The 12483-nt window shown below is 36.6% G+C and overlaps 2 protein-coding genes and 1 long non-coding RNA gene across 4 annotated transcripts; 1 reads left to right on the top strand and 2 right to left on the bottom strand.

Annotated features, from left to right (window-relative positions):
• Window positions 1–1931: 1931 nt before the first annotated feature.
• On the bottom strand, window positions 1932–3885 carry LOC142533431 (protein PHLOEM PROTEIN 2-LIKE A10-like). The gene has a single exon (XM_075640190.1). The coding sequence runs from the start codon at window positions 3491–3493 to the stop codon at window positions 2204–2206; it is 1290 nt and encodes a 429-aa protein (XP_075496305.1). The 5' UTR covers window positions 3494–3885; the 3' UTR covers window positions 1932–2203.
• An 875-nt stretch (window positions 3886–4760) lies between these two features.
• On the bottom strand, window positions 4761–5351 carry LOC142532565 (uncharacterized). The gene is made up of 2 exons (XR_012816557.1): window positions 5292–5351; window positions 4761–5205 (listed from the first exon to the last, which is right to left on the bottom strand). It is a non-coding gene; the product is annotated as an uncharacterized LOC142532565 (long non-coding RNA).
• Window positions 5352–6307: 956 nt separating this feature from the next.
• Window positions 6308–12180, top strand: LOC142532674 (WD repeat-containing protein PCN-like). Of its 2 annotated transcripts, none has more exons than XM_075639025.1 (11): window positions 6308–6655; window positions 6739–6882; window positions 7298–7613; window positions 7709–7772; window positions 7908–8021; window positions 8120–8282; window positions 8762–8909; window positions 9030–9631; window positions 10539–10720; window positions 10892–11149; window positions 11699–12180. In XM_075639025.1, exons 1-11 carry the CDS (start codon window positions 6494–6496, stop codon window positions 12003–12005), a joined length of 2460 nt encoding a protein of 819 aa, XP_075495140.1. In that variant the 5' UTR covers window positions 6308–6493; the 3' UTR covers window positions 12006–12180. The 2 variants fall into 2 exon arrangements, with proteins under 2 accessions (XP_075495140.1, XP_075495141.1); XM_075639026.1 differs by having other exon boundaries at window positions 6351–6655; window positions 9033–9631.
• The last annotated feature ends 303 nt before the right edge of the window (window positions 12181–12483 follow it).

The raw sequence follows: 12483 nt of genomic DNA, 5'->3' as shown, positions 1-12483 counted from the left end.
ATATCCGGTTTAATTCTACCACGCTACCCTTACAGACTGCCACGTTACCCCGACTTGGGCCCGATTCAACAAAAAGTAGGCATAACTGCAACGTGAGATCCAACTGGGCTTTTGATTGGCCCAATCTTCTTAAAAGTCTACCTGATCCATTATAAATTTTGATAGGCCATCTATTTTGAGTACATTTGAATTGCATTACTTGAATTTCGTTGAGTCAGATTTTTCATTTGCCATGTGATGGACTCTATTTTTTATTCAATCGACAATAGATTTATGAATGGACCATTTTTTTAAAACTAGCTAGTACAAGTTATATCTATATATATATATATATATATACTCGAGTAATGCAAGCTCGAGATAGTAGTGTCGAAATAATTGTTGAGACCAAGTATATGCAAGGCTCGGTATGTTGAGGTTAGGCAAGATACACAAATATAGGAGCTAGATAGGTAAAAGTGGTGTGATCCATGCATGATTAAGCGCACTTGCAAATTGGGTCTCATCATTCCGTCAAGGGGGGATGGGATGCCTGCTACTTTTTGACACACACACACACACAATGTGTAAGATCGAAGAGATGCGGTTCTAGTATATATAGAGAAGGAATTATTCTTGCATCCAAGTTTCCACGCATGAAGATGATGAAGCCTTTGATCTTCAATTATGCCGGTCATCATCTGCAACCGCGTGATGGAAATCTGAACAGGAGACGAAGAATCGGCAAAGGTAAAGCAATGTTTTGATTATTGCAATGTAATCGATATCTGAAAAATGGTAAGGTGTATGGAATATTAAATATTTATCTTCTTTATCTCTTGGTTTTGCAACTTATGATAATAATTATTTATAAAATTGAAACATGCATGGTGTAGCATACATGTACGTAATTGAGAATGCAAAATAATTTCAGTGGCCGTTGTGCATTTTACCAATATCAAAGAAAAAAGTTGTCGAATTATTAACGTTCTTTTTTAATTATTCAATAAGCGACGGGAGAAGTGATTGAAATACATTAAAAGTGAATCAGCAAGATCAACGTGCCTTTATTTATATATTTTGCTTTTGCTACAACAATGTGAACAAATATCTAGAAATCTTCTTTTTAACGAATCAAACACACTGATGAATAAAAACCTAATAATGAAATTGCATGCTGCTACTAAAGCTTTTTTTCCATGATATATATTATTAAATTTATTTAATACCTGTCAAAAGTCACAACATTTTATTATAATTTTTTTTATGTCGGTGTCAAAAGTGATCACATTTTTTAATAAATATTTTTTTAAAATCTAAAATAAACTTTCTATAAGTTAAGAGCCAACTACCTTCTTCCTCTTTTTTTTTTTTTTTTTTTTTTTTGGAAAATAAGAGCCGGTTACTTTTGATACACACAGCATTTGTTTTTGTTTCTCTACAAATATTATTAAGTACTATTAAATTAAAGGATAAAAATGATAACAAAACATCATATATAAATAATTATAAGTTACGTTCTATATATAAATTAAATTTATATTAATATTAAGATATTAAATAACTCGGTAAAAAGCATACATATTATCATACAAAGTACAATTTAATAATTGGTTCTCTTTATCCCAAAAACATAGTACAAAGTACAATTTATTAGACAGGCATCCGGCTCCCTTATTACTAATAATGACTAATACATATAATTATTTATTAGTTAATGACGTTGAGATGCTGGCAAGCAATATAATTTAGCGCAGAGTAAGTATCTCGATATCAAATTTAACTGATCCAGACCCGTTCAGAGTTAGATATCTACGACACATGATCGATCGATGTCAGGGACCCCAAACATGATCAAAATCATTGAATTTTACAAAATGGAAAACAAGACAGAAGCTGATGCAGTACAGGAGGACAGCGCAAATATGTAGGATTCATGCAATATCATCACATAACTAAAAACAGGATGATTAATGAAATTAATATCGTAGCTGCAATCGTGAATTTGTAAGTATTAAGTATACATTCATTTCCAGAGGAGCCAAGAACTCCAGCAACACTAGGCACGAAGAGAATCTTCATGTCCTGAGTTGCTCAACGAGTTTTAATCTAAACATAAAATTTCATGGCCATCATTTCAAGAAGCTAATCTATATACAGGCAGGGAAACCGCAGAACACCTTATCATCTCTTTGGCATACTTAAAGGAAGTCCATCAATCGTTTCAGGCAGGCAGTATAGCTCCAGTGGTTCCCACAATGTGTAAAAACAACATGAGACACATGGTGAGAATCACAGAAGATTTCGAGCCAAAATATCTCACCACTTCAAACCCCCTCTCCACAACCTCATCTTGAACCACATTAAGACTTCTTTTCAAGAACTCCATCACTCTCCACAAGAAATACTCGATCACTGATCTAACCGTTTCAAATGTCACCCTACCGGTCACATCGAGAAGAAACTTTCGATTGCTAGGCACTGCTAATGTTGATGACACGCTACTAATCCACCCACCACTTTGTTGAAGATCAATCAACCCATTCATCTCTCCCACTTTACCCAGAGAGGCCTCCGATTCAAAACCCTTGTAGTTTTTCAAGCTTGAAGCTTCACTGTGGTCAACGATGGAAGAAGAATCATTTGATCCCAATATAGGAGCTGATTTCGAACTTGTCAGCACTTGGTGTGATGTCTTAACAAGAGTTTCAATCATCCCATTACAGAGAGAAACCAATATACTCTCCATGTCATTTTGATGTTTCGGATTAGTCAATCCCGTGAACATTTCATCGTAAATATTAACATCCATGGTTTTATCGAGATAAACTGAAACTGCAGTGCCAACAAAGGTCTTAATACTGTCTGCTACTAAAACCCTACATCTATCATCCGAAATCATATCTAACCATCTAGACGAGGTCATGGAACTTGACTTCATACATGACGCATCTAACTGACCACTTCCACTCGGTCCTTCCGAGGAACCATTACCATAAAATCCCAAAACCAAATTTCTCGCAAAACTACCGACAATCACAGAAACGAAACCAGTCCCTGCACGTGACATCAATTTATCCATGATCCTATCAGGAAGACTCAGTTTATCCATTTCTTGCATCTCGACACCACCGTTCCCTACCTTATAACCTCTTAAAATCCCTACAGTCATAGCCTGTAAAACATGGATAACGGATTCAGAAAATTCCTCCGACCGAGAAATTTTCGACAATTGCCTTAAACTATTAGGCATTTCATCTGAATCAGATTTCAGAAACTCCTTTAAATCCCTAGATACGACAGAGATGGTCTCAGCTAAATCAGTAAACATTTCAGCCATTGAAACCAGAGATCCCAATATTTTCATTATTCTCTCTCTTTTCCTAGTTACAGAGGGTATATGGTACACTTTGTACACACCATAAGTCGAGAATCCAACCAATCCCAGTAAAAAGATCCATTTTTTCTTCCTGAGAGCAAAATTTAATCGGCTTCTCGCCAACCTACTTTCCATAAAGCTAAGATGGAAGCAAAATAAAACCAATTTCCAAATAGCTACAAAATTACACGTCACCAACAAAAACCAAGATAAAAGCAAAGAACACGAAACCAGAAAGCGAACACTGGAGCTCAAGTTAATCGAACCCTAACCAAAGAGGGAAACATATCAAAAGGTTATTCGATAATGTAAGTATGAGCGATTTCGAATACCGAGGAGCGTTTTACGGGATTCGTGCCTTCTGATCGGTGTATTGACCAAGAAATAATGGCCACTTTATGAATTTTGTAGCGCTACATGGATCGAGTGAGAGAATACACCACACATGTCGAAGACCAGTCGCCGTATATGAGCTTGCTTGTTAGTTTCTTATAGCATAATTGTGGTGACAAAGGAAAAAACGAAAACGAAAACGAAAATGAAGTGAAATTGGTTGAGGAATAGGATAAGAAATTATGAAATTTTTTTTTTTAAAACATTTTATCTTTGAAGTTATTAATTTTTATATAATCTTTTACACCAAAACATTGTATAAAAAGTTTTAGACATTGCGGAATATGAAATGAGGATGTTCATAAAAAATTAGGATGCCTTCGAACAAGCATCGATGCAAGAATCGATTTTTACTGATTCCACCGATCATCGATGTTTATAGCATATTTTGCTTTATCGTTCACGATTTAAAATAAATTTCAAATATCTGCTTCATGGGAAGAACATACGAAATTATGATCCCACGCCATTTATTAATTTTCATCACCCATCCAAGAAATACATACGCAAAAGTACCATCGAAATACAAAAATTTGGAACGCAGGTGGTGGATAAAGTTAACGAACTTTAAATCACTACCCCCACGTACGTAGCTCCGAACTAACAAGTTGAAGCCACAGCCATTCCACGTGTCTAAGTCAACTTAAATGGAAACGATAATAACACACGAGGCATAACTTAACTTGATGATTGGTTGGTATTCATGTCATATTTTTCTTCGTTTGAAGTCTACATTACACGTCAATATTTTGTGTTCATTTTTCTAGCGTGTTGGGCAATCTTATCTCCTTTTCTTTTCTTCATACCTCCCATGTATAACTCTATTGTAATATAATCGTGTGTAAAATACGGACAAATCTCTATACACCAGGTCAAATTAGAAATCTCGTATCGCTTACATTTAATTATTTACACTATCGTCTAAAACCTTAATTAGTTCATTTGAGATTCATGCATATTAGATAATTCAACATCGTAGAATGTGCACCAGACCATCCTAAATCGTGTATGTCTAAAAAATCTTTACCATTTCACATTGCTAGCTATCAACTTGATGAATATAAGAAATCCAGACCATCCTGAATTTTCTGTGTGGCTAAGCTATTCTCGTCAAAGTGGTAGGGTAACACAACCTTTTACCAAACTTTTGACTCTTTTAAAGTGCCACATACATGACGTCCCAAAACATTCGAGATCTTGCTCATTTCTCACAACGAAACAAGACTTTTAGAGCTTCTGAAGCTGCTCCACTTACCTCAACAAATCTCGATCTAAAAGTTAGCCATGACTCCTCAAGTTAGTCTACATTCATCTTCGCAAGCCAAGCAGCAGGAAGCACATTAATATTCCTCGACGTAATCAAGAAGGCGATATAATTTTCTTCCATCTTTTGTCACGAACTTCTCTTTTAGGAAGTAAATCCACTCTCCTGAATCTGAAATTAAACCTAATTCCTGTAATGAAATAAAAACTGGCCAATATCAGGACTGTGTGGACTACAAATTTCACAGTTACAAATTGCAATCAGAATCATCGTTACGAATTGCATTTCTTGAAAGAAACTTCAGTATCTCATCAATTATTATCACCTGCAATAGAGAGATGCACTACGTGAGACGAGGAAACAGATTATTGAATTTTAACAAGAAAAAGGAAGCCGTAAGCTCATTTGTATGGATTCATATAGTAACAGTGGCAAATCATTTACGTGCATGTATATACACAACAGTATCGCCCCTGTGCATGTTTGCGTGAAAGAAATTATGAGTTTTGTGATGTTGGACTTGACTCTTGAGAGTTTTTAAGTTCGAAGAAAACTAGAAATACTCTTAGGTACTAAAAAGAGCGACTGATTTTCACTGAGGTTGTTCAATGCATTGAACATCTCGACAACCACAAGTACAATCATTGAAACAGTTGACGCATGCCAGATCACTAAACAAGGTGCAAGGACAATCAATTTGCCCTTGTTGAGCAACTGTCGAAATTTATCTGGGTGGATACATAAAGAAGTATTAGTCAGTTATTGCTGAAAAATAAGAAACGGAAAAACTATATTTGTCCCAAACTGTGACAATTATGCTATCAACAGAACACACAAATCAACTACAAAGTTTATAGTCACAATAATAAATCATTTCAATGTAGCTGGTCGATCCATTTCAATCTAGCGAAGCAGTAAGTTAGAAAACCATTTATTTTTTTCAAATTCACGAAGGAAAGATTGGCGACTAACGGAATGCCTTGTCCTCAGAGCAATTAATCCAGCGGATCGGCACGTTATGATTATAGCAGGATTTATATAATAATTAATAAGGTGAAAAAGTCGGAATCACCATTTATTTTTTTTCAAATTATAAAAGAGGTAATGATAATAATAATAATAAAATAAATACACGGAAAGTGAAACTGCTAAACGGCAATATCTCCAGCTTCACCAGCTTGTTTTATTTAAAAAAGTAATCATTCATTATTAAAAAATAAAAATAATAATTCACTTGAGTTGTTATTTATCGATAACAAAATATATATATTTTGCAAAATTTCTTGTAGATTAGAGTCCACTTTGACGAGATCCGAATAGACGATCGAATCAAACTCGACCCATTGTTTACCGAATTCCCTAAAAACCTACAAAATATTTCTCCTCCACACTGTCGCCACCTCTCTGTGACGCTTCCTTCAAATCATTGGGAATCAGTAAGATTCACGAAGAACACAGCTCAATATCCCAACACAGAGATGCTTAAAGTTCATCGGAGCAGTTCAGTGGAGTGGAATCCATCCCCTGTCGTTGCCCTAGCCACCAGCGCAGACGGCTCTCAGGTCGCCGCCGCTCGCGCTGACAGCTCTCTAGAGATTTGGCTGGTATCCCCAGGCTCCGTTGGTTGGCATTGTCAGCTTGTACGTCACACCACTCTTTTTTGATGAATTAAAGATTTTTATGGCTTGGAAAAATGGTGAAATTAATTTTTTTTCCTGTGTAGACGATACATGGGGACCCTAATTCGAGAGTTTCATCTCTGGTGTGGTGTCGTTCCGAGCCGACAGGTGCATCTCTGGGTCGGCTGTTCTCGTCCAGCATAGATGGTTCTATTTCCGAATGGGATCTGTTTGATTTAAGACAAAAGGTGAACCTTACACATGGAAATTAAATGATGTGTTAAATACATTTCCGTGTGTACATCATTTCAACGTACGTGAATGGAGGGAATGGAAAATTTTCAGCCATTAATGATCTGAAGAACTAAACGTGAATGAGAAATTTACGTCAGTAGTCGGAGTTGGAGAGGGTAGCTAGAATTAACTCGTTCTGCCGTAGCCTTTTTAAGCTGCGAATTCATTGGTCGAACGCATTTGCATGTAAAATAGTGCAAAACTGGAATCTTGTTGATGCAAATACATCTGAAATTATTTTTTGGAACTCGATAAATTATTTTAACACCATCCCCAACATTTTTATGGATTTTTTTTTATCAAGTTCATGTATTTCAAACTTTGAATATGCTATTGACTGTCTATGTGTCGTTCTGTGCTTGACTACAGATGGTTTTGGATTCAATTGGGATCTCGATATGGCAAATTGCTGCCGAACCATGCTATGATCTGCTATTCGGCGTCAACCAGGAAATCAATCCTCGTGAAAATGGTCATACTAGTTCAATCAATAGTTGCCTCGATGAAGAGGAGAGTGTTGAAAGTGAAGATGACAATGACGACGAGGATGCTATTGAGCATCACGAGGATAGTGATGCTAAGAATACCCTTCTAGCAGCTGCTTGTGATGATGGCTGTGTGCGAGTTTATAGTGTTTCAGGTGCAGAGAAACTTACTTACAACAGGACACTGCCTAGGGTCAGTGGTGAGACAGCTTCCCTATTTTGTTATTATCTATTTTTTATCCTTGTTTTTGGTGCAAAAACCTGACAGCCTTACTTTATTTCACATTTCTTGCAGGACGCACATTAAGTGTGGCATGGAGTCCTGACGCCAGCAGGATTTATTCAGGGAGTAGTGATGGGTATGTGGTACTGTTTACGTTGTATTATGTTGATAAAGCACATGTGGGTATTTGTATTTACATAAAGATGGAAGTTTAAAATGCCTTTAATGCATTAAAGTTCGTACAGTTTCTCAGATTTGCTTTTTTAATCAGATTCATAAGGTGTTGGGATGCTAAGCTGGCTCATGAGATTTACAGAATAACTGTTGCAATTGGAGGTCCTGGGAGTGGAAGTGATCTTTGCATATGGTCTTTACTTGCATTGAGGTATATGTCTATTCATGTACATCATTCTGCCTATGCATGTTCAATATTTGAATGTTCTTTCTGTAAGATTATTTTTCCAATAATATTGTTGGTTTTAGATGTGGAACCATCGTCAGTGCGGATAGTTCTGGTAGTGTGCAATTCTGGGACAGTCAATTTGGGACGCTTTTGCAGGCACATACTTATCATAAGGGTGACGTAAATGCCTTAGCCGCAACTCCTAACCATAACAGAGTATTTTCTACTGGTTCAGATGGTCAGGTACATTCTGATCTGATTTTTTTGGTCTGGTTATTTTTTGCCACATGCCTCGGTGAGCTTTCCACTGTATCATTCTCTGTCATTGTTGAAGTGCTGTTTGCCACCAGATCATGGCTCTTTTCATAAAAACTAACAATGAATTTACATGGTTGAGTCTGGTTAGTATGATTGATTGTGGTTAATTATGATTGGAATAAAATTAATTGCCATCACTTTATTTACCCGGGTTTCTTTGATGGGTGACCACCACATTTTCTCTTTGCTCTGATGGTTTAGGTGCTCACAAGATCTTTGGTTCTTCAGAGATGGTTGTATATATTTGATAATCTGAAACAATACTTCTGAATTACTTCATTATCTTAGCTATTCCAACTGTGATTTTTATGAGGCACCTTATGATGCGCAAAACATATTTTATGTGTCCTTTTTTTGTGATATGTTGTAACCAAGCTGGAATGTGAACCTGCTGTTTTTTGTAGGTCATACTTTATAAAGTTTCCAATGGCGCTGTTGGTTCTTGTGATGGAAACTCCGACACTGTAAAAAAATGGACATATATTCGAGGTGTAAGGGCTCATACACATGATGTAAAGGCGTTGACTGTAGCAGTACCTATAAACCATGATGGTAGGTTTGTGCTTTGAGTGATTTTGATAATTTCAACTTTTTTGACTTTGTGGTTGAATGCGCATTTCTTTTTCCTCTATATTCTGCATCTATCAAATCAAATGGATCTCGTTTCATCAGCAGATATACCTCCTGAGGAGAAGGTTAAAAGGCCAAGAGGCAAGGAAAAGCCCCTTGATTTCAGTTATCATGAGTGGGCCCATTTGGGTGTGCCCATGCTTATCTCAGCTGGTGATGACACTAAACTATTCGCATACTCTGCTATGAAGTTTGACAAGTTTTCTCCCCATGATATATGCCCTGCGCCACAGAGAATGCCCATGCAGCTAGTGATGAAAACTGTTTTCAATCAGACGTCGTTGCTTTTGATCCAGGCTGCTCACTGGTTAGACATTTACTGTGTGCATTTGAAAAATGGTTATGTCTCCGACATCAGCCCTGCACCGTCTGGTGGGCTTGCAAATACAGATTTAGTGGCAAGAGTTAAATCTAAAGCTTCTCGGAAGATCACATGCAGTACAATTTCCTCATCAGGCACATCATTTGCCTACTCCGACCATGTGAAACCTAATTTATTTGAATTGAGAAGAAGTAAATCTGGCAGGAGATTGTGGACAGTAAATAAAAGGCAGCTTCCTCTGAAAATACCATTTGCCCATTGCATGATTTTTAGTTCTGATTCTTCACGTTTGTTATTATCTGGGCGAGATAGAAGGATATATGTTAGTGTTTCCTTTCTGTTTTTTGGTCTTACTTGCTGTGATATTCTCATGTTGTCTTTTTTCCTGTCTGTCAGACCCATGAGGACGTTGTTCCGAATGGATGTTTGATATATATTATTTAATTTATTTCACTCAGCCAATGATGAAATTAAGTTTATCACTTGATACCACAATTGGAGGCATCTATATCACCTTCTTGATTTGAGGTAGCTAGTCTTCCATGTATTAGATAATACCATGGCATCTTGGATGTTCAAAAGTGGCACATCATTGTATGCTGTTAGTGAAGCGCATTGTATATGTTTTTAGAAAAGTTAGAATGTCACTGCCTTCAGGAATAAACGTTCTACTTGGATGTTAAGTTCGGAAAACAAAATGGTTCCTTTGAAAGGACTTTCCCGTTTTGACTTATCGGGACTCAGTAGCCACCAGCTGTAATTATCTGAGTGTGCTATTGTGCATTGGTCTTTTTGGAGATTCGGTGCTAAACGGCCTTGTCCTGTCCTTATGTAATGTTGATGTTAATCATTAGGCAGCTGTTTCCCATTTTTTGGCATTCTTAAAAAAAAATATAATTGACTGTATCATGTGCTTGTTATTTGTTAAACACATATTTTGGCATGCTTGTTTATCCTTTTTTTATGTAACTTCCAAAACTATATTTTGAACAATAGATGAAACTCGTTAAGATTTTTTTAAAAATGATGCTAAGCTTAGATAATCACATTGGTTTGTCTGGTCAAATGTGATGATGCGTTCTTTTGTCTAACCAAAAGTGATTGGGACGATAATAATTCACGGAAGTGTCTGTTGGTAATTGATGTAGATTAAGGCCCTTAGATTTTTGTAGCTGTTTGTTTTTTTTATTTTATTTTTGTTTGCTTCTTAATCTTTTTATCTTTTGCAGGTTGTAAATGTGGGAAGTGCAGAGGTTGTTCATGTCTTTACGCCTTGTTCCAGAGATGACGTTGAGGAATTGCCGCCTTGTGAACCTCCCATTACAAAAATGTTCACGAGTATTGATGATCGGTGGCTAGCTGCCATCAACTGCTTTGGAGATTTATATATTTTCAATCTTGAAACATTGAGGTACATGGGATCCCTTTTAGTACTCTTGTTAATATTTGTTTATTCAATATGTCCTGTTCTTGTAATCATAACTGCATGGGACAGATTTTTTAATAATCGGTGCCATACAACTGATCCAATCAGTGGCTACGTGGGAAATTTTTTTTATGATTAGTTTTTTTTAAACCACAGGCAACACTGGTTCTTATCAAGATTGGATGGGGCCTCTGTTACTGCTGGTGGTTTTCCGCCTCAAAACAGTAACATTCTTATCATTTCCACCTCATCAAATCAAGTTTATGCATTGGACGTGGAGTCCAAACAATTGGGAGGATGGTCCATTCGTCATACATTTTCTCTACCCAGAAGATATCAGGAATTTCCTGGAGAAGTAATTGGTCTTTCTTTCCCGCCATCCTCTAGTTCTTCTGTTATTGTCTACAGTCCCAGGTGATTCAATTTTCTTTGATGGAAATGGTTTTATACATATTGCACACACATGCATTTGTTTTCTTACGCTAAATTTCCTTATGCCTTTGTAATGTGACTGGATTCGACGGTCAATATGTATGTTCTTTTGTTTCTCCATTAGTTTAATTACAATCAGAAGATATTAACCTTCCACAGTAGCTACTGAAAAGGGTAATTTGTTGTCAGTAAAAAACTTGGGTGCTGTAGTGTAGAAGCTGCTAATAGACTTCATCTTGGGAGCCAGTATCTTTAAATTTCCTTGTAGATAAGATAAGTGTCGTGCAACTAGGTGAAAGCTTTAGTTGGAATTCCCTGTCCTTGAACAATACGATGACAGTGCTGTTTTTTAATTCAGAACTAATTCGTTATGATACTGTAGCTTATAGGTCTGCACTTAAATGGAACTGTTGTATCTTGAATGAATTTAAGATATTAATCGCAATAGAACCTCCCATTTTGCTGAAATATAGTTATTTCTATATGTACCCAATATTCCAATAGCAAAACTGATGTCTTTTGATGCACCAGGGCGATGTGCTTGATTGATTTTGGGTTGCCTGTTGATAGAGATGATGATGTTGAGTTTGCAAATGATCAAGGACTAACAAGAAAGCTACACAGCAATGGTGTTCTGAAACATAAGCGGAAAAAAGTTCACGAATTAGAAACGAAACATGGTGGTAGAAAGAATTTTGAATTTTGTGCTTTCAGGGATCCTGTTTTATTCGTTGAACATATTTCTAAAAATTCTCTCTTGGTCATAGACAAGCCGTGGATACAAGTTGTTAAGACTTTTGATGCCCAACCTGTTCACAGACATATTTTTGGGACATAATATACTCCATCCAGGTAGGTTTTTTTTGCACAAGAAGGTCACAAATGCTGCCTTCTGTCATTTTTGCTCTCTTTTTCTTCTTGTATTGTTTTTCTTGGTGGCGTTGGGAGGAGGCTGTGTACCATGTTGTGCAATGTATCTTGATAGTTATAATAACGACAGGAAGTTCAATATATTCACTGGTTCATTTTGTGCATTCTTACCATATTCTTTTATTATTTTATTCTTGCAGTATGGGTCCCCCCCCCCCCCCCCCCCCCCCCCCAAGAAAAAAATAAAAAAAATAAAAAAATCGCCCTCATTTGCGTTTACCTGCTCTTTAAAACATGTGTTAGTGCCACATTAAATTGTGTAGATCAGGGACTAGCTACGGTGGGCCACGGAATGAATTGTTCGCAATGGGGTGAAAGCTTAACCCCTTTCCTTCCACCACTTATTGCTGTAATAAATATTTGATCTTTCTGAATTCCAATTTCTG

The sequence above is a fragment of the Primulina tabacum genome, chromosome 18, assembly GCF_025594145.1.
Source record: "Primulina tabacum isolate GXHZ01 chromosome 18, ASM2559414v2, whole genome shotgun sequence".
Classification (NCBI taxonomy): Eukaryota; Viridiplantae; Streptophyta; class Magnoliopsida; order Lamiales; family Gesneriaceae; genus Primulina; species Primulina tabacum.
This window is presented reverse-complemented; position numbering and strand designations above follow the sequence as displayed.

Bases quoted from the DNA above. Each gene is read 5' to 3' on its own strand.
- LOC142532674 (XM_075639025.1), top strand. From the start codon at position 6,494: ATGCTTAAAGTTCATCGGAGCAGTTCAGTGGAGTGGAATCCATCCCCT. The intron at 7,614-7,708 runs GTGAGACAGCTT...CATTTCTTGCAG, and splicing joins GACACTGCCTAGGGTCAGTG to GACGCACATTAAGTGTGGCA. The intron at 9,632-10,538 runs GTTAGTGTTTCC...TATCTTTTGCAG, and splicing joins GGCGAGATAGAAGGATATAT to GTTGTAAATGTGGGAAGTGC.
- LOC142533431 (XM_075640190.1), bottom strand. From the start codon at position 3,493: ATGGAAAGTAGGTTGGCGAGAAGCCGATTAAATTTTGCTCTCAGGAAG.